The 19,059-nt window shown below is 51.6% G+C and overlaps 1 protein-coding gene across 2 annotated transcripts in view; it reads right to left on the bottom strand.

The window, feature by feature from the left end:
- Positions 1 to 239: 239 nt before the first annotated feature.
- Positions 240 to 19,059, bottom strand: part of VWA2 (von Willebrand factor A domain containing 2) — a 54,625-nt gene continuing 35,805 nt past the window's right edge. For both annotated transcript variants that reach the window (XM_054503858.1, XM_054503857.1), the window contains exons 6-14: positions 18,775 to 18,969; positions 13,663 to 13,796; positions 12,856 to 12,988; positions 9,079 to 9,134; positions 6,787 to 6,894; positions 5,243 to 5,815; positions 2,280 to 2,831; positions 1,398 to 1,523; positions 240 to 542 (exon numbers count right to left, since the gene is read on the bottom strand). In XM_054503858.1, the coding sequence (XP_054359833.1) occupies positions 445 to 542; positions 1,398 to 1,523; positions 2,280 to 2,831; positions 5,243 to 5,815; positions 6,787 to 6,894; positions 9,079 to 9,134; positions 12,856 to 12,988; positions 13,663 to 13,796; positions 18,775 to 18,969 (1,975 nt within the window). In that variant the 3' untranslated portion in view covers positions 240 to 444. The remainder of the gene's footprint in view (positions 543 to 1,397; positions 1,524 to 2,279; positions 2,832 to 5,242; positions 5,816 to 6,786; positions 6,895 to 9,078; positions 9,135 to 12,855; positions 12,989 to 13,662; positions 13,797 to 18,774; positions 18,970 to 19,059) is intronic.

Raw genomic sequence — 19,059 nt, 5'->3', positions numbered from 1 at the left:
TGCATCCAGAATGTCTTTGGGGAAGTGGAAAAGCCGCTGCTTTCCATCTTGAAAGGCCGTGGCCTTCACGGTCCAAAGGATGCTCTAGTAAAGGCCTCTGCTGGGCACTACTGTGTCAACAACATTCTGGCTAGCATTGACTGTGGGCAAAGGAACGTCAGACAGGCCGCTAAATTTAAGTCTTCAGGACCCCTTGTTTATCCTCAAGGGAAAGGTGGCAGATGACATAGCACAGCAGGTGCAGAAAGTCAGTATTTACTTACACATCAAAGGTTTTCAACAACATCGTTTGTGGGTGACATCAGCTGCTTTCCTGTCTCTAAGCAGCATGGCTGCAGTTGGGACATCCTCCTGCCTCAGTGAGAATAGTGGTCCTGGCCACAGCAGGAAGCAGACATTCTAAGGACCCCCAGGGCACAGACATTCCAGAAGGTAGGCACCATTTCAGTGCCCAGGACTTCTCTGTAGTTGCTGGGAGGGGTACGGCTGCTGCCTTCCTGCACGGGAGCCACGTGCCTCAGGGGCGTCTCCTCTCAAGAATCCTGGGGAAGGAAGTGAACTCTGAGGACAGGAGTGTCTGCATCCCCTTCTCAGCCCTCCAGCAGCCTCTGAGGACCTCTTCAGGTCCTGCTCTTACTCTACAACCCACCTCGCCCCCAGCAGAAGACGCCAGATCAGAGACCCCATCTGATTGTCCTCCAGAGCTTCTCTCTGGCCTTAGGAAGCCAACCTCTGCCCGTGGCCAAAAAACCAAGGCTCCGACTGGACTTGTCTTCTGATTTCTGGCTGTTCTAACTTCAAACTCATGAACAGGAGCTGTAAGTGGACCTATAATGCCTCCCAACAATCACTCTCTAGATCCTAATCTGTTACCCTTGACAGTCACTTCTTTTCTCTCAAACCTCTAGCACCTCCTCCTCATCCTCACTTAGCTGTTCCTCCCATTTTACTGAGCAAATAGAAAGCACCCCAAAAAGAGCTTCCAGCAGCTCCCACCACCGCATTTACCAACCCTGCCTCCGTCTGCATCCCTGTACCCTGGATCCACTGTGCTCCTAACCGTGGCCTCCCTCCTAGTTGTCATGACTTTCTCCAGGGTGCTTAGCACCGTCTACCACACCACATGTTGTATTATTTGCTTATTGTCTGTCTTCCCATTAGAATGGAAGCTCCATGAGGGCAGAGGTTTTATTCATTTGTTTACTGCTATGTTCCTGCACTGAGAACAATGCCTGGGATGCAGGAGGTACTCACTAAATGTTTCGTGGGTAAATGATTGAATAATTCCTTCCACTGAACGAATGTTTTAGAACCTGCCTTCAGCTGAGTTTGTGGGACTTGGCAGGACTCACAATACCATCCCTGGCTCACACATACAGAGCAAGAGCTCCACTCACGGTTCTCGCAGTGGGGGCCCTCCCAGCCATCCCGACACTCGCAGCGGTAGCTCCCATTCTGCAGGATGCAGCTGCCTTCATTCATGCACGGGCTGGGTTTGCAGAGGTTGACTGGCCGCTTGGCTTCTACAATGGAGAACAACACACCCACCAGGCCGGCCAGGCATGGGTTAGACCCGAAGACCCCTACCCTAAGTAAGCCCAGTAGAGGTGCAAGGCTACTAGAGTCATGTCTCCCTTTGCCCTGGTAGCTCATGGTTGGTGCTGCATACCACTTGGCTAGGTTAGTAAGACTCAGCTCTCCTACAGACTCATGGAGACTCCATTGCTCAGATGTGCCATACACATGGCAGACTTTTTTTTTTTTTTTTTTTTTTGAGGCAGAGTCTTCCTCTTGCTGCCCAGGCTGGAGTACAATGGCACGATCTTGGCTCACCACAACCTCCACCTCCCGGGTTCAAGTGATTCTCCTGTCTCTTTTAAGAAGGTGAAGAGGAGGTCACTGGATTTGGGCTGGCCTGGCCCTGTTTGCTCTGGGCTCTGTCACTGCCCAAGTCAGTGTCAATGTGGGATCTTTAGACCCTTAGGAAGCTTGTGGATATTCTAAAAGTGTGTTCTGTTTAAAGGGAATACATAAATTCTCAAGTTTGGGAGGGAGTTATCTATGTTAGTTAAAGTTTCTATACCTTAAATGTCAAATGGGGATGGTTATGCCTACTGTAGGATTTTATGTGAGCATAGGATTTAGCACAGAACCTGGCACTTGGGAAGCAAGTGCTCAGTAGCTGGGAAGAGCTGCCATCCTCGTCATGATGTATGCGAAGGCTCAGGCTGAGGGCCTGCCATGGGGGCAGCCCTGAGGGTGTGGATTCCCCCACTCACCTCCACACAGCCACTCAATGAGCACATCCTGGTGGTACCGCAGGTCGTCGTAAGCTGCCACGTGGATCAGGGAATCCCGGGGACCTGCAAGCCTCCGCAGACCCTCACTTAGGACAGGCCCCACGCCCACGACCAAGACAGAGATGCCATTGTTCCTCAGCTTCTGGGCAGGGACGGCTGCATCCTCTGCGCCTCTCCCACCTGTGAGCACCACCACAGCTTTGGGGACACCAGGCCGGGTGCCCCTCTGGACAGTCATCACTTTGTCATAGATGTGCAGCAGGGCAGTGCCGGCTGAGCCCACCCCACCTAGGTAGGGGGCCTGGCTAATGGCCCGCAGCAGCGCAGCCCGGGTGGGTTTTGCGTCCAGCCCGAAGGCAGTCTGCACCTGGCTGCCATACACCACCAGGCCGACCTGTGTCACGTCAGGGTTCACCTCAAACTGGAGGGCACAGCTTCTCACAAAGCTCTGCATCTGAGCAAAATTCTCGGGCCCTACTGAGGCAGAGGTGTCCAACATGAAGATGAGATCCAGGGCTTGTGTCCGGCACCCTGCAGGAGCAAGCAGAGGGGCTTCAGCAGTGGATCTGCCAGTCAGAGCCCCTCAACGGGACCCAGGGACTGCCAGGTTGGGTAGGGCCAAGGTCAGCCAGGGTGCTCTGTTCACTGCAAAATACACCCTCTATGTCTTCCTTTTAGCCACAGAACAGCACTTTCCTAGAATATTAGCAGGAAGATGAGTGCCGGCCAGACCACATTTCCCAGCCTTCTTGGCAGCTAGGGTGGCCACGTGTCTAAGTTCTATCTGACGGGCGTGATCAGTTTCAAACTCATGCAGCTGGAAGCTGCTTACCTTCCACTTCCCCTCTCCCCCTTCCTGCTGCCTGAGAAATGGTGACCTCGGACCTCAAGGGGGAAGCCATAAGATGACCAAGCCCTGCTGGCCCGGGCCACTCACCTCTGAACTGTATGTGAGAGAAATAAGTTCCTGTCTTATGTATGGGGTTTGTGGGCAACCCTTTGTGACAACATCTTCACCTGTGCCTTCATCCATCCCCAGTATGCAGGGCACTAATTAGATGCTGTATGGACAAAATAGGCCCATGCCTGCTGTCAACAGGCTGACAGTCTAGGGGAACAGACGTGAAATGAACATAGACTTACAAATGATGTCAGCAGCGTGGAGGGAAAAGCAGGGGACTTCAAGAGAGACCAGTAGGGTAACATAACAAGACTGGGAGAAGGGGTCAGAGCTTCTCTGGGGAGGTGACATTTCACCTAAGAACTGACAGACAAGTAAGTATGAGCCAGAAGGCCTCTCCTGTGGAGGGGATGCGGAGAGGCCTGTGGGGACCAGGCCACAGGGAGCTCTCAAAAGCCAGGGGAAGGAGTTTGGGCTTTTTTCCAAGTGCAAAGGAGAACCACTGGAAATTCTAAGTATGGAGTTAGAGGAGCTGATGCTCTGATTATTGGTTTTCAAGACCACTCCCACACCAGGAACGTCTAAGAAACTATCACAGCTACAGGGAAGGCAGCTGACTACATGTACTGTGGGGTCCTGGATGGGATTCTGGAACACAAAAAAGACATTAGGTAAAAACTAAACATATGAATTATTTAGTGAATAATAATGTAACAATACTGGTTCATTAATGGTAACACTGTGCCATACTAATGCAAGGTGTTAATAGGAGGGGAAACTGGGTGTGGGGTATAGGGAACTCTCCACTATTGTCAATTTTTTTCCTATAAATCTACAACTATTATTTTTTATTTTTAAAAATCCAACCAAACAAAGAGGCAGAACAAAAGCACTTAGACCAGCCTGGAGGGGCAGGGTGAGAGTGGGCAGCCAATCCCTGTCCTTCCCCCTTACAGGAGGGAAAGCCTCTTGCCTTGGGGAGAGTTGTGGCATCAGGGCTGAGAAGCAGAATCACGTCTGTAGCTCCCCATGCCCACCTACCAAGGGGAGAACTCCAGGAGCCCTGTAAAGGATGCATTTCACTCAAGCCCGTAATCCCTCCAATTTGGGAGGCTGAGACGGGAGGATTGCTTGAGCCCAGGAGTTTGAGACCAGCCTGGGCAACAACACAGCAAGACCACATCTCTGTAAAAAATAAAACAATTAGCTGGGCATGGTGTTGTGCACCTGTAGTCCTGGCTATTCGGGAGGCTGAGGTGGAAGGATCACATGAGCCCAGGAGTTCAAGGCTGCAGTGAGCTATGATCGTGCCACTGCATTCTAGCCTGGGTAACAGAGCGAGACCCTGTCTAAAAAGAAAAAAAGGATGTGTTTCAGCTACTACATCTCTGGCCACAGGCCAGGCCTCTGCACGGGGACAGTGTTCTCTAGAGTGCCTTCCAATAGGGGTCATAAAAAATCAACTTCATGGCTTGCAAAACAGAACAGAAGAGAAAAATGTCAGAATGCATCCCAGGTAGACAGGGTAAGTATCCCCTCAGGAAGCATTTGTTTCAGTTGTGTGTGGCCGCACCAGCGCGTGTGCGTGCACGTGCATCCGTGTGTGTGTGTGCACGCACATACATGTGCATGTGTGCACCAGGAATGCACTTCTTTCTGTGGATTGCCATCAAAGGAGCTGGGAAGCTGCTGTTCTGGAGCCTGCTTAGTAGATTCAGAGTTCTTAGTAACAACAATAATAAAATCGTGATTAATAATGATAACAGCAACACCTAGAGTTTGCTGAGTGCTTACTCTGTACTAGGCATGTACACTGCCCATCTTACTTCTCACTAAAGATCTCTCAGGAGGTACTACTATTAGTCCCATTTTATTGACAGGTAAACTGAAAATTGTTTATGTGACTGGTGCCTGAAAGAGTGGGGCTGTGGTTTCAGCCCCTAGAAGAGGCACTGGCAGAGAATGATGGTTAGGTGGTGGCCAAAAGGAGGAAGGACCTGCCCGCTGGCCAGCGGCCCTGGGTCAGGCACCGGGACCTTACCTGGCCGCGGCCGGCTGCATAGCTTCCCCTGCAGCTCGGGGATTTGGTTGAGCAGATCCTGAGGGTCCGCGTAGACCATCACATGCTTTGGGCTGCCCGTGATCTCCTCCAGCTCTGCCCGCACGGCCTCACTGCCTACACCCAGCAGGAGCAGCTCTCGCGCTCTTGCATGACCCGCTGGGCCCGCAACCTCATCCTCGGAGCGTGACTCAGTGAGCAAAACCACCACTCTGCGTGGCCGGTCCTGGCCTGTCCTGGTGGCGCTCCCAAAGCCACGGTCTGCCGCCTGCCACAAGGCACTGCCCGTCAGGGTGGGGCCACCACGGAAGGGAATGCCATCGAGGCTCCTGACCAGGTCAGGCACGTCCTGGTACTCCCCCACAGGCACCACCACCAGCAGCTCCCTGCTATACACAGCCACACCCACTCGGGCCCGAGAGTCCTCGCTCAGCACGGCCTGCACAAACCGCTTCACGAAGGCTTTGGCCCGCAGGAAGCCGTCCAGAGTGGTGCCCGCAGAGCTGTCCAGCAGGAAGAGGAGGTCGACCCTGCATTCCAGGCTCAGCTTCGGGGCTGCAGGGATCACAGCAACACCCACTGTCAAGCCATGGCCATGCAGCCTGCGATCTGTCCCACCCGAGACACCAAACATCTCCCAAGAGGGAGATGGTGCAGAGAAACTGTGGGCCCCCCGAGCTTAAGTGACCGGTGCTTGTCACAGAGTTAGAGACAAGGCCAGACGTGGCACTCCTGGCACTCGCTAAGAGTCTCCATATAGCCACTTTTTAAAGAAAAATGCCATCTACATTATCACTTTTTTCCACTATGGTTAGTCCTGTGTGTGTCCTGAAAATCTCTGTCTACCTCAAGATCATGAAAATATATGCTCCTGTGTTTGCTTCTACAGGCTTCACTGCTTTGCCTTTTGCATGGAGGTCTATAGCCATGCTAGAATTGACTCCTGGTAGGGTTGTGAGGTACAGGGTCAAGATTAATTGTTTTCATATAGATCTTCAACTAACCCAGTATCATTTGTTTTTAGAAATTATTATTCATCAAGCCCTTATATGCGTCAAGCATGGTACTAAGCACTTTGCATAATCTTATTTAAAACTCTCAACCACCCAGTGAGGTAAAGCCTACTATCATCTTCATTTCACACCTCTAAAATCAAAAGGAATTGGGGCTCCTTGCTCTGCTTTCATAGAATAGAGAAGAAAAGACTCTGCCCAGGACTGGGAGCCAGAGTTGGGTGGACTCCTGCCTTCAGCTGAGCTGGGCAGCACTCAAACTTCAAGCAACGACCATTCTGCAGCTAATAAGCTGGGAGCCACTGTCTCATCCAGAGCTCAGCCACCCCAGTTATCTACTCACGGAGCACTGAGAGGCTGCACCACACGAACTGCAGACCAGTGGTGCATTGGAAAGCAGATGGCTCGAGGGCCAGTTTCTACCCAGCAGCTGGAAGCGTGTGCAGTGAAAAGGGAAGCCCGTCCTCTCCTTGCTCCCCAGTGATCAGTCTTGCAGGGCCGGTGCATACCTACCACAGTTAGCCTCCCCTCCAAAGGCCAGCAGGCAGAGGCACTGGTAGCCATCCAGTCCTTCTGGAACACACGTGCCTCCATTCTGGCAGGGCTGCGAGTCACAGGGGCCTATCAGAGAGATGCCCATTAACCGCTAAGCACCACAGCACAGAGGAGTGGAGAGGACTGGCCAGAGGTGTGGGTGCAGCTGGCTTCCTACTCTAGCAGTGGCCCAGCCCCTCCCTTCCCCCACAGTCCACCAGGAAACCTGTAGCAGAGAGGGGAAAGCACTGCCGAGTTCATAAAGGAGGGGCTGGGCACGGGTGGTAAAGGATGCTCTGTAGCAGGCTTGGTAAGGCCCTGTGTGATGAACCGGTGTTAGACTGGAGCTTGACAAGGAGGAAGCTCCCTGTAGCACCAAGTGTGGGTGACTCAAGACTCAGAGAGAGCTGCGGTGCCAATGGGGCCCTGTCTTCTAAGTTCTACACAAGGTTGTCTTAATGGCCTCTGCACCTGGCACAGCAAAACACACCAGCCTTCGGATCCTGCGGTCAGCTGCTCAGCACCGAACGTGGCCTCTTCCACTTCCTCCGGCACCTTAATTAACCTCTCCCATCTTCATATCCTCATCTAAGAAGGAGTGATGGGAACTGAACTTGTTCTGTGGGGTTACTGTGAGGATTAAATGAATTAATCCGCAGAAAGTCTCAGCACTAAAAAAACACTCCCTAACAGGTAATGACAGTATCCACTTTTGGATGTGAGATGCAAATTATGAGCAAGGCCTCTTCAAAGCTGAAAGTTTACATGGGAAACCACAGCCTGTGTCAAAATCTGGCCCATTCTGAAGTGTCTGATCTATGATTCCCTGTGGTCCATGCCTGAGTATCTCATCACTTTCCTTATTAATTATTACAAAATGCAGCTAAAATCACATGACCTCCTTCCCAGGGTTACAGAAAACAAACAGAGTCTTCATGTGATCATGTATTCCAAGGGCTGGATAAGCAGCTGAGTGTGGTCACAATTGGGACTGGCATTTTCTTGTCCTTTTTGCTTACAAATATTAATCTGTTTCTTGATGGCCACATCATTGTAATTAAAGTATAGACTTTTCAAAGGCAGAAAAGATTAAGGCTAAATCTAGGCACCTCGCTGGGGCTGCTGTTTTATCAACCAGAAGACTGGGGAAATAGCTGGGGGCTCACTGACATCAGCAACAGTGGCCTTTAACTGAGCATCTATTATGTGCCAGGGACTGTGCTAAGCACCATACACGCATGGTCTCATTTCATTGTCACAACCTTAGGTAGGAACTATAAAAACCCTGTATAACAGATGAGGAAGCTAAAGCTCAATGAATAGAAGTCACGTGCCCTAGGTCAGATCATTGGTAAGAGGCAAAGCTGGGACTGAAAGCCATTTCACTCTAGTTTCCAAACCATAAGTCTTCAAACCCTAATTTCTGAGCAGAAACAGCTCCACTCTCAGATTCTCCTATGCTTCAGAGGCCGTGGTGCTGGAACTGTAAACCTTGAGAACGTAATGAAGGGATCACCTAACTCCAAATAGGGACGCTCACTACCCTGCCTGTGTGTCTATCTGCTCACTACCCTGCTTGTGTGTCTGACTGCTGGCATTGCTTCCGGGAGATGAGCTACTCATCGGGAGTAGCAAATCCACCCCAGGACTGACACCTACACATTCAAGTGCAATTTCAAGCTCCCAGGTTAGTGGGGTCACTAGCACCCCAGGTGAGGGACACTGACGGACAGTGAGGGCACATTGGTGAACCACGCTGAATGATGCATAATGGCATCGATGATTCCTCATGTTAATTTGGGATTTTACAGCTGAGGGATTACTTCCATGGGCATTATCTACTGAATCTTCACCAGGACCTCATATATGATGCCCCCCTGTCATATAGAGGAGGGAAATGAGCTTCCAGACATCGGACAAACATCACTGCATTTTACAGAGGAGGAAATCACTCAGGTATCTTGCCCTGAGTTTGGTGCGCTTTGAGGATGTCTGCAAAGCTGGTGCTCGGTGCCTGCCTCTCTGCTTCTCACCAATGCACACAACACTGGTTCAGGGGAGTGATCCCAAAGCCGCCACTCCATTCTTAATGAGCAAACACCATTGAGGTAGTCAAGAGCACACTCTCCTCTGCCACCCAAGTGCCCCATCCCTCTGCCCTGGAGCCAGTCACAACTCCACCCTCTGTCCCAGGATTGTAAAAGCCACTTTACAAAGCAGCCTGGGCTCAGGGCTCTGAAAGAACCGGTAAATCCAAGAGGCAGACCATACCTGGGCAGGTGGTCCTGTAGCAGGTGGCAGGGTGGGTTAGGAACACTCTCTTCCAGCTACAATCCAAGGAAACAGAATTATAGACAGATCAGAGGTGCAAGGGGAGGGCAGAAAACAGAAGATGATTTACAACACCAAAAGCTGATAGAAGATTCCAATGCAGAAATAAGAAAGACTTCCTGGTTTTCTTTCTTGATTCTACCCTAACTTTTCTCTGCACAGAGTAGGGAATGTTTCAAACTATCCAGTGACAATTAAAAAAAATAGGCTGGGCATGGTGGCTCATGCCTGCAGTCCCAACACTTTGGGAGGCCAAGGTAGGCAAATCGCTTGAGGTCAGGAGTTCGAGACCAGCCTGGCCAACATGGTGAAACCCCGTCTCTACTAAAAATACAAAAATTAGCTGGGCGTGGTGGCGTGTGCCTGTAATCCCAACTACTTAGCAGGCTGAGGCAGGAGAATTGCTTGAATCCAGGAGGCGGAGGTTGCGGTGAGCCGAGATTGTACAACTGCACTCCAGGCTGGGTAACAGAGTAAGACTCCATCTCAAAAAAAAAAAAAAAAAAAAAAAAAAAAGGTAACGTAAGCTGGCTATCACATTTGAAATTAGAGACATCCACAGGCAAAGCCCCAAACTGTAGCAACAGCTTTTTATTATAAGTTACTTTCTGAGGCTCACAATGCAGTAGGGAGAGAAATATTGGCAACGGGGCAACTGGATTTTGGCTGTGTGACCATAGACATGTTACTTTCCTCCTCTGGTCTTCACGTTTCTCTCTGTATAGTAATTCTATCTGCAGTTTTCAACTGTATTCCTTAAAGCTTCGATGGGGAGAGGAGAGGACTGAAGGACCAAGGCTCCAGGCCTCCCGCAGTGCCCCAGCCCCGCCCCTCCACCCCAGGTGTGCTGCTACTATCTGGTCTGCACAACAAGTGTCCACATCAGGCTCTGCAGGTCAAGACATGTAAGCCACTGGACTCAATGACTTCTCAGGTCTGCTGGAGAACTAACGTTCAGTGATAACACAGCAGCCACCATTCCTGGGGTGGCTTCCACCTGCCGGTGTTCCATGAACCACAGCTACCTGAAGAGATGGTTCCCTCCATGTTCCAGATAAGGAAATGAGTTCTGAGGGCTGACTTAGGGCCCCTGAGGTCACATAGTTACCAGAACACAGCAGAGCTGGGGTCCAAACCCTGACCATGACTCCAAATCCCCCCACTCTGCCCTGTGGGCCTCACCCTCGCCTCTCCTGAGTCTCTGGGGCCATGTGCCCTGCTGCCACAGGAGCGGTTCCTCATCTGGGGGCAGAAAGCCCCACTCTGGGTTGGCAGCAGCTCCTGGGATGGCCTCACCTGAGGAGACTCTTGGGCCTTGGCAGAACCACTCCCTCAAGTTCTCCAAATAAGGCTTCTTCCAACAAGATCCCGCCCTGGGCTGCCCACACAGGGGCAGGCCAATCAGGCGCTCCTCTAGGGCAGGGTCTTCCCTGGGGTAAAATGGAGTACACGCCAAGTCAATTAAGAGCTCATGGAGTTGCTGAAATAAAGGTTGCCAAGGCTGGGCGTGGTAGCTCACGCCTGTAATCCCAGCACTATGAAAGGCCGAGGCAGGAATTGAGCTCAGGAGTTTAAGATCAGCCTGGGCAACATAGTGCGACCCCATCTATACAAAACAACAACAACAACAAAAAAAAAACAAACAAAAAAAACCCTTAAAAATTAGCTGGCCAGGGTGGTGCGTGTCTATAGTCCCAACGACTTAGGAGGCTGAAATGGGAGGATGACTTGAGCCTGGAAGTTTGAGGCTGCACCAAGCCATGATCTTGCCACTGTACTCCGTCCTGGTGACAGAGCAAGACCTTGTCTAAAAAAAATAATAATAAAAACAAAGTTTGCCAAACTGCCAGCTCATTCAAGAGAAATCGTCTTCTCTTCCATGTCTATCCTAGTGACCTCATAAAGCCACAAGTCCTAGCCCAGAAAGCTCCCTGGGCCCCTCCCCCTCCCTGATTCAGGCCTCCCCAGGAATCAGCATTTATGGAGCAGACACTACCAACAGGGCTTTGCAGGGACCTGCACACAGTTTGCCCCCCACCTCCCTCAGGTCTGGACACAAATGCCACACACTCTGCAAGGCCCTCCCTGGCCACTCCATTTCAAACTGTGACCTTGCCCCAACCCCCCGCCTACGCCACTGCATCCTCATCTTGCTGTTGTGTTCCTCCACAGCACCTGCTACCAGTGAACAGTTTACTTTCTGTATTCATCTTGGAATGGCTGCCTCCAGTCACTGGAGCGTCAGCTTGTGAGGGTAGATGTGTTTCTGAGATGCTGGTGCTGATTTCCCAGGACCCGGGTGAGTGCCGGGAGCACAGGAGGCCCTCAGTGGGTATTTCTTGAGTGAAGAAATGGGTGAAGAGCTCCCAAATGCTTCATTCTAGGAGCCTGCAATATTAACGCATCTACCTATTAAAATCACCGCCTGTTCTCAACAACCCTGTAGGGCAGGTATGATTATCACCACACCCCTTTTCAAACGTAGAAACATGCAGTGGTAAGTTCACAGCTCCCTAGTGGTGCTGCTAGGATTAAAAATTCAGCAGCCTGACAGCAGAGTCTGAATGCAAGGCCCAGGAAGTATACACTGTAGCCACCAGCCTCTTCCAGCTGCTCCCGGCTCTGAGCGCCTTGTCCACTGCCACAGTTCCAAATCTTGCAAAACTGCTCGAGCAGCCCCTTCTCTGTGACATCCCAGAGAGGACAGACTCCATCCCAGCATCTAGGATGCCTCACGGTGGCCGCTGGTCTCCTTTTCCAATGCCCCCCTCTAAACCATGATTCCTCGGGGGCAGCAACTGTGCTGTCTCCTTATCACATATTGCCTGGCTCTGAGCAGGCACGTAGAACGTGGCCACTAAGGAACGAATCAACTCCTCCTTTCACTTGAGAGCTTGGATTCTGAGGAGAGCCTCTGGTGGCCCCAGCATGGCATGAGGCCTCATCTCCTCTGATTCTCATGTAGGGGGCTGGCCTTTCCCAGAGAAACAGTCTTTGGATTCTCCATCAGCCCAGCACAGCCCTAAGGCTTCTCAGCCAATCCATTTCACTGCTGTGTGCTGTGTTGTGAGCTCATCGCTGGGGGAGGACCAATAGGCAAAGATGTAGCTGATTCAAACACTGCCCCGGCCCCCCGGAAAGGGAGAGTGGCAGGGTCATCGGTCTCCAGACAGAGGTGCTGAATGGCAGGCAGTCTAAAGAAAGTGCCCAGGAACAGTGCGGGGAGTGTTTGGGAGGGATGAGCTGGTGGCCAGGCAGCAGGTGCTCTTGGGTGCCTGGGCTCCAATCCCGAAGAAACCAGCATCCCACAGCCTCCCTGACTGGAATTCATCTGAGGATCTCGATCCTCTTGCCTCACTCAGCCCCCGTAATGTGGAAACTGGTGCTCAGAGGAACCAAATTGCCAAATCAATATCACAAGTGCAGACCACTGTCCTGCAGGGCCAGCGCTTGGCTCACTCACCAGCCTTCCAGAATGCCTATGACCCTGTCACTGGCACTTGCCCTGGGTGCCTGGGCTGTGTGTAAAGGGATGCTGACACTGAGTAGCTGTGCCTCTCTGGGTTCTCCCACAGCTATGTTCCTGGCTCCCTCCCAGGTCTCCTTCAATCCCCATCACAATCTCCATGGCAAGGCCCCAAAGTGCCGTCCTCCCCGCAGCTCAGGGGTGGGGGCCTTCATCTCCACCCAGGCCGAGCCCAGACCGCACAGACAAACCTGTAGAAGGGACAGTGTGCAGCCAGCACCGCACGGGCCCGCCGCGATCCTCTCCAGCACGGGGCATTGCCGGCGAACTCCCGGACCATCTCCAGCGTCCTGCGCTCACAGGGGTGAGCCTCGACCCTGCAGTCTGTGTCCACAACACACACCCGCACCCACGGAGGAGACAGGGTTCCACCTCCTCCTGCCACACACGCTTCCCCAGCAGCTGCTCCTGCTCCTGGGAGGTTCCACTACCCCTCAAGGCTGGCCACCTTCTGCTCTCTCAGGTCAGGGCATAACTCCGGGTGAGGGGCCCTGCTCTGCCTGTTCAGCGGGGCATCCAGTCTCTGAGCATCTCCTCTGCTGGGCCCCACTCCACACAGCTTTTGCATAATGTGCACACATGTACATTCCACACAACGTCATCACTCTGGCTCCTGGGTGGACCCTGACAAGGATGACTAGAATGCAGGGATCTCGCACCAAGCACAAAGCCTCCTTGTGCTCCTCCGTGTGGTCCAAGGCAGGGGGAGGAGACTTGGCTCTGTCTCTTGAGCAGGGGACAGGGAACCTACTACACATCTGGGTCTCGAGCCCTGGGCCCCTCTACCTCCACAAAGACAAGCTCGGGGCTCCCAGCTGGGAAACCCACAGGGCAGGGCACAGGGAGACAGCAGAGCATCCAGGGTGGAGGCTGTCGGTCTCTGTTTCTCTTGCCTGCCCTCCCTCCTTGGGAGGCTCCTGGGTCCTGACCTCTTGCCTTGGGGAGCCCTCCCCGACCCCACGTGGCACTTCCACTCCCTCCAGGCTGGAAGGTCTTACCTGGCGTGGCGCTGGAGCAGATGGCAGAGCTGCTGAGGGTGCTGAAGAGGCCGTTGATGGCGTCCTCCACCTGGTCAGCCAACAGCACGTGCTGCTCTCTCGGCTCGCTGGCCAGTGCATGCAGCTCCTCCCACCTGTGCCAAGGGATTGTGACAGCTTGTGGTCCTGTACCCACCCTCCTCCTGCCCGCTCATCTCCTAGGCCGTGGGTTCCTTGTGGATGGCAGCACAGATTTAGTGTCTGGTTTTGTCAGACCCGTAGCTGGTGAGGAAAACAGTTAACCAGAATGGAAATGAAAGAAAGTGGTTCTAGGTGACAGCAAGCAAAGAACAAGCAAGCATAGCTGGCAACAGAAAAAAACACTGAGGAATAATAAACAGTGGACGTAAGAACTCCAAGGCCAGCAACAGGAGGCCATCTAGAGGAAGTGGCCAGCACACCTCGATAGCCATAGGGCAGCACTGTTTGTGCCAGGAGGAAAATGATGTGCAGATGGTGACACTAGGACATGAAGAAAGGGTTAAGTGATGTTGAGAAACCTCACTTTAAGAAGACACACAGTCAGGGCGGGTGTGGTGGCTCACACCTGTAATCCCAGCACTTTGGGAGGCCGAGGTGGGTGGATCATTTGAGGTCAGGAGTTCGGGACCAGCCTGGCTAACATGATGAAACCCCATCTCTACTAAAAATACAAAAATTAGCCAGGTGTGGTGGTGGGCACCTGTAGTCCCAGCTACTTGGGAGGCTGAGACAGAAGAACCACTTGAACCTGGGAGGCGGAGGTTGCAGTGAGCCAAGATTGTGCCACTGCACTCCAGCCTGGGCAAGAGAGTGAGATTCTGTCTCCAAAAAAAAAAAAAAAAAAAAAAAAAAAAAAGACACACAGTCAGTAATGTCAGTAATGCATCTAAAAGAATGCTGTCCTTGAAAAGTCATCAGGGTGGACCAAGGTTTGACAATAGGGCAAAAATCCCATTCATTTCTAAAATTCAGGTATGTAAAACTTCCCATTCTCCTCTGAATGCACATAAAACAGATTCTCCTCCCAGGACCCAGGAATGAGCCCTGAGGGCACGTGTGCACAGGGGAGGCGTTGCACAGCCAGTCTGTAGGCAGTGTTGCCAGCCCCGGAGCCTCCCAGCCCTGCAATGGACTTTCTTACAAGCTGCCAGGTAATTCAGATGCTGAGCCAGAGCTGCGAACTGTCAAAGAGGCTCAAAAGGGGGAAAGAGACCAGGTGCGGTGGCTCACGCCTGTTATCTCAGTACTTTGGGAGGCCAAGGCGGGAGAATCCCTCAAGCTTAGGAGTTTGAGACCAGCCTGGGCAACACAGTGAAACCCTGTCTCTACAAAAAAAAAAAAAAAATAGCTGGGTGTGGTGGCAGACTTTTGTATTCCCAGCTACTTCAGCTACTTGGGTGGCTGAGGTGGGAGGATCACTTGAGCCCAGGAGGTCAGGGCTGCAGTGAGCCATGATCGTGCCACTGCATTCCAGCCTGGGTGACAGAGTGGGACCCTGTCTCAAAAAAATAAAAGTAGAAAAGAGACTGAACCAGTATCAGTTTTTTGCTTTATTGCTTGTAGAGTTTCATGCTGCCCTTGGCAGTGACCCTCAAACTCTGGTGGGCATCAGAGGCACTGAAGGCAGGATGAATGGCAGACCAAGGCTCTCTGACTCTGAGTTTCTGATTCAGTGGTGTGGGGCCCCAGGCTGTGCGTTTCCAGCAGGCTCCCAGGTGATGAAGATACTGTGTCCAGGGAGCACACGTTGAGAACCAGTGGCCAACAGTGACTCAGCCCTTCAGTGGGAGTGAGGAGGGGTGGGTCAGGTGGTCCTGGGAGCCCTACATGGCCCTCAGCTCAGGCCATCCCCCTCCCAAGGAATGGCTTCTCACATCTCTAGGCCAGCGCTGCTCAAAGAGCAATGGGTGGGCAGAGCAGCTCCCTAAGCATTAAACACTGGTGCAGAGGGACAAGCACAGACACTGAGAGGAAGCACTGACAAACTAACTGGACAGCGATGAGACAGTCATTTTATGTCTGCTGAATCAAATAATAAACATTTGAATTTATATTGTGTTTATTTCATTTTTCCCCTAATTAATTCTTTTTTGTTTTATGAGACGGAGTCACCCTCTGTCACCCAGGCTGGACTGCAGTGGCGTAATCTCGGCTCACTGTAACCTCTGCTTCCTGGGTTCAAGTGACTCTCTTGTCCTAGCATCCCGAGTAGCTGGGATTACAGGCACCCACCACCATGCCTGGCTAATTTTTATATTGTTAGTAGAGATAGGGTTTCACCATGTTTGCCAGGCTGGTTTCAAACTCCTGACCTCAAGTAATCCACCCTCCTTGGCCTCCCACAAGTGCTGGGATTACAGGCATGAGCCACCATGCCTGGCCTCATTTTTATTGTAGTTTTAAAAAGTTATCAGTCCATGGTATATCTGGGGGGGGTGGGGGGTGGGAAACTGGTCCTGACAGTTTGAGAGGCACTGTTCCAGCTACCTGCTGAAGAAGAAAGCACTGGAAGGAGACAGGGATTCCCACCATGTGGTAGGTTCAACCCTCATGGACAAATCTTTGGCAGTGGTTATGCCCAAGGCACTGTGTCTGGCACAATGTGGGAAACGGCGGGCAGAGGGCCATGAGGCAAAGTCCCTCTCTCCTCTCTCCAGGAGTTTGTACTGCCTATATTTGAGAAGACAAAATGAGTCAATGAAGGCTAAGGCAGGCTGTGTTAAATGCCAACTTGCTGATCACAATGACTGATGACAATGATATCATCACCATTTCCAGGACATGGCACAATCCTGGATGTCCCCACCTTACTGGCCGCTCTTTAGTCTCCATCACTCTATCTTCTTCCTCTCTCCGACCTGCACTTGCTGGCCGTTGGTCATCTTCTCTCCCTGTCCCCACTACCCAGATGACCTTATATCAGATTTAAAAACCACCTCAAATTTCAATCTCCATGCCCGTCCCCTCCTCTGTGCTCCAGATTCTCACACCCAACTGTCTGCTCGGCTCGCACACTGAGCTGTCCAATGTGCACCTCAAACTTCCTCTGTCTGAAACAGAACACAATGTCCCGTGCTCTTCCCCTGTTGTCATCTTTCCCATGTCGGGAGATGGCACCACTGTTCACTCTGGGGCTCAAGTCAAAATCCTCAATTCTTCTCTCACACACCCACCTCCAATTCAGTGGCGGCCGCTCACTGCTCTGCCTTCAAAACATATCCTAAGCCAACGCCAGGTGCAGTGGCTCACGCCTGTAATCCCAGCACTATGGAAGGCTGAGACGAGTGGGTTACTTGAGGCCAGGAGTTCAAGACTAGCCTGGCCAACATGGTGAAACCCTATCTCTATTTAAAAAGAAAAAAAAAAGGAGCCAGGTGTGGTGGCGTGCACAGATGTAGTGGTATGCACCTATAATCCCAGCTACTCAGAAGGCTGAAGCATGAGAATCGCTTGAACCCAGGAGGCGGAGGTTGCAGTGAGCTGAGATCGCGCCACCGCACTCCAGCCTGGGTGATAAAGCGAGGCTGTCTCAAAAACAGCAACAAACAACAAACAAACATATCCTAAGTCGAGGCTGCTGCTGCTTCCCTCTAGGAGCCACCATGATCTCTTTCGTGAGCCACGCCAAAGGCCTCCTAATCAGTTTCCCCTCTCCCCTTATTATGTCCTCTCCCACCCCTATCCTGTCGGTCTATTTCGTACACAGAAGCCAATGTGATTCTCTGAAGATATCATTCCCCCGCTTAAAACCCTCCAAAGGCTGTCATCCTACTCACAATAAACTCTAACATCTTCTCCATGCCCACCAAGTCTCTGTGGCTGACTCCTGGCTCTTCCACCCTTACTTCTTGTGTTTCTGCCACTTGCTTGCTGGGCTTCCGCCCCTCCCTGGCCATCTGGCTGTTCCTTCGTATAACTCACCAGCCTACCTGCTGCCCCAGGGCCTTTGCACTTGCCATCCACCTGCCTGTCTTGCCCTGCCTTCCCTTGATATTTGGAAGGCTTACTCCTCACTTCACTCAAGTTTCTGCTCAAAAATCAATTTCTCAAAGAAGCCTTGACTGACCTCCTGATCTAAAATAGCTTTCCTCTCTATTCCCCATCATTCTTCAGCCTCTTACCCTACTTTATTTTTCCCTTTTGCATTTTACTTCCATCTGAAATTATATTATGTATTTATTTATTATCTAGTTCCTTTCCGAGAATGGAAACTCCATGAGGGCAGGGACTTTGTATTATTGTCTCTGTATTCTAAGCACCTAGAATAATGCCCAGCATGAGAAAGACAACCCTAGATTTATTAACTGAGAAATTAAATAATGTGCTAAAATTAATAAAGAGATTTCTGTGTGCAAACACAGTGCCCAGAACAGAGTCATTTCACTTAACACCCACAATAACTATTGGTCCATGGCATAGGTGACGTCCATTTTTTGGTTTGAGAGCATTAAGGATCTGTACCCTCCTCTCTTCTAGGAAAGCCTATTTACCCAGCAGCTAGACAAATGGGGTAAAGGGGAAGTGGCCAGTCAGACTCCCACTCCCTTGGCCCCAAGAGTGGGCTCTGCCTCAGGCTGATTAGAATATTTTATTGGATTGTTAAACTGTGGAAAGGGGTCTTTTCTCTCCAGGGTGGAGCTCTGAAGACGTGAGCTGGGCACCGTCCACAGCTCCAGTTCCAGCTTCCTAATAAAGTCAGGGTACGAGAGGAAGCAACAGACAGAGAACAGCAGAGATATGTGGAAGAATCCTGATGACACTGAAGTCCCTGGCTCCTGCACACCCTGAGGGACCCCCATCCCACCCAGTGAATGAGATCACTCCATGAATTTCCATTTTTGCCCAAATAAATTTCAGCAGAGTTTCTTGCACTTGCAACCGAGTTTTCAAACAAAACCAAAATCAATGCAAATACTTAGGCTCCCAAAGATTGGAGCTTCCTGTGCACTGGAGTCAAAATGGCAAAGTGACGAAAAGACAGATCCAGGGAAGGACCCGGACAGCTCTTCCAGTCCCCTCCCTTCCCATGGCCATGTCACGATCCCCAGGCTGACCACCTGAGGGCTGATCCAGGGTGACTGAGGCTCTTACCTGGGAAACCTGACCCCCACAGCAAACACAGTGACACCCCTTTCCTTCAGCTGCTTGGCTGGCAGTGTCACATCCCCCTGGGACTTCCCATCAGTGACGATGATGAGGATCTGGGGCACAGAGGCATTTCTGCCTCCAGGGAACCCTCTGTGCAGAAGGTATTTCAGAGCAAGTCCTGTCTCCGTGCGCCCTCCTCTGTGCACACCCAGAAGGAAAAAAGAAAGAAGAAAAGTGAATGATGTGGGGAGGTGAAGTTGGGATAAGAGTCTGAAATCGATGAGCTCT

This window comes from Pongo pygmaeus, chromosome 8, assembly GCF_028885625.2.
Source record: "Pongo pygmaeus isolate AG05252 chromosome 8, NHGRI_mPonPyg2-v2.0_pri, whole genome shotgun sequence".
NCBI lineage: Eukaryota > Metazoa > Chordata > Mammalia > Primates > Hominidae > Pongo > Pongo pygmaeus.
This window is presented reverse-complemented; position numbering and strand designations above follow the sequence as displayed.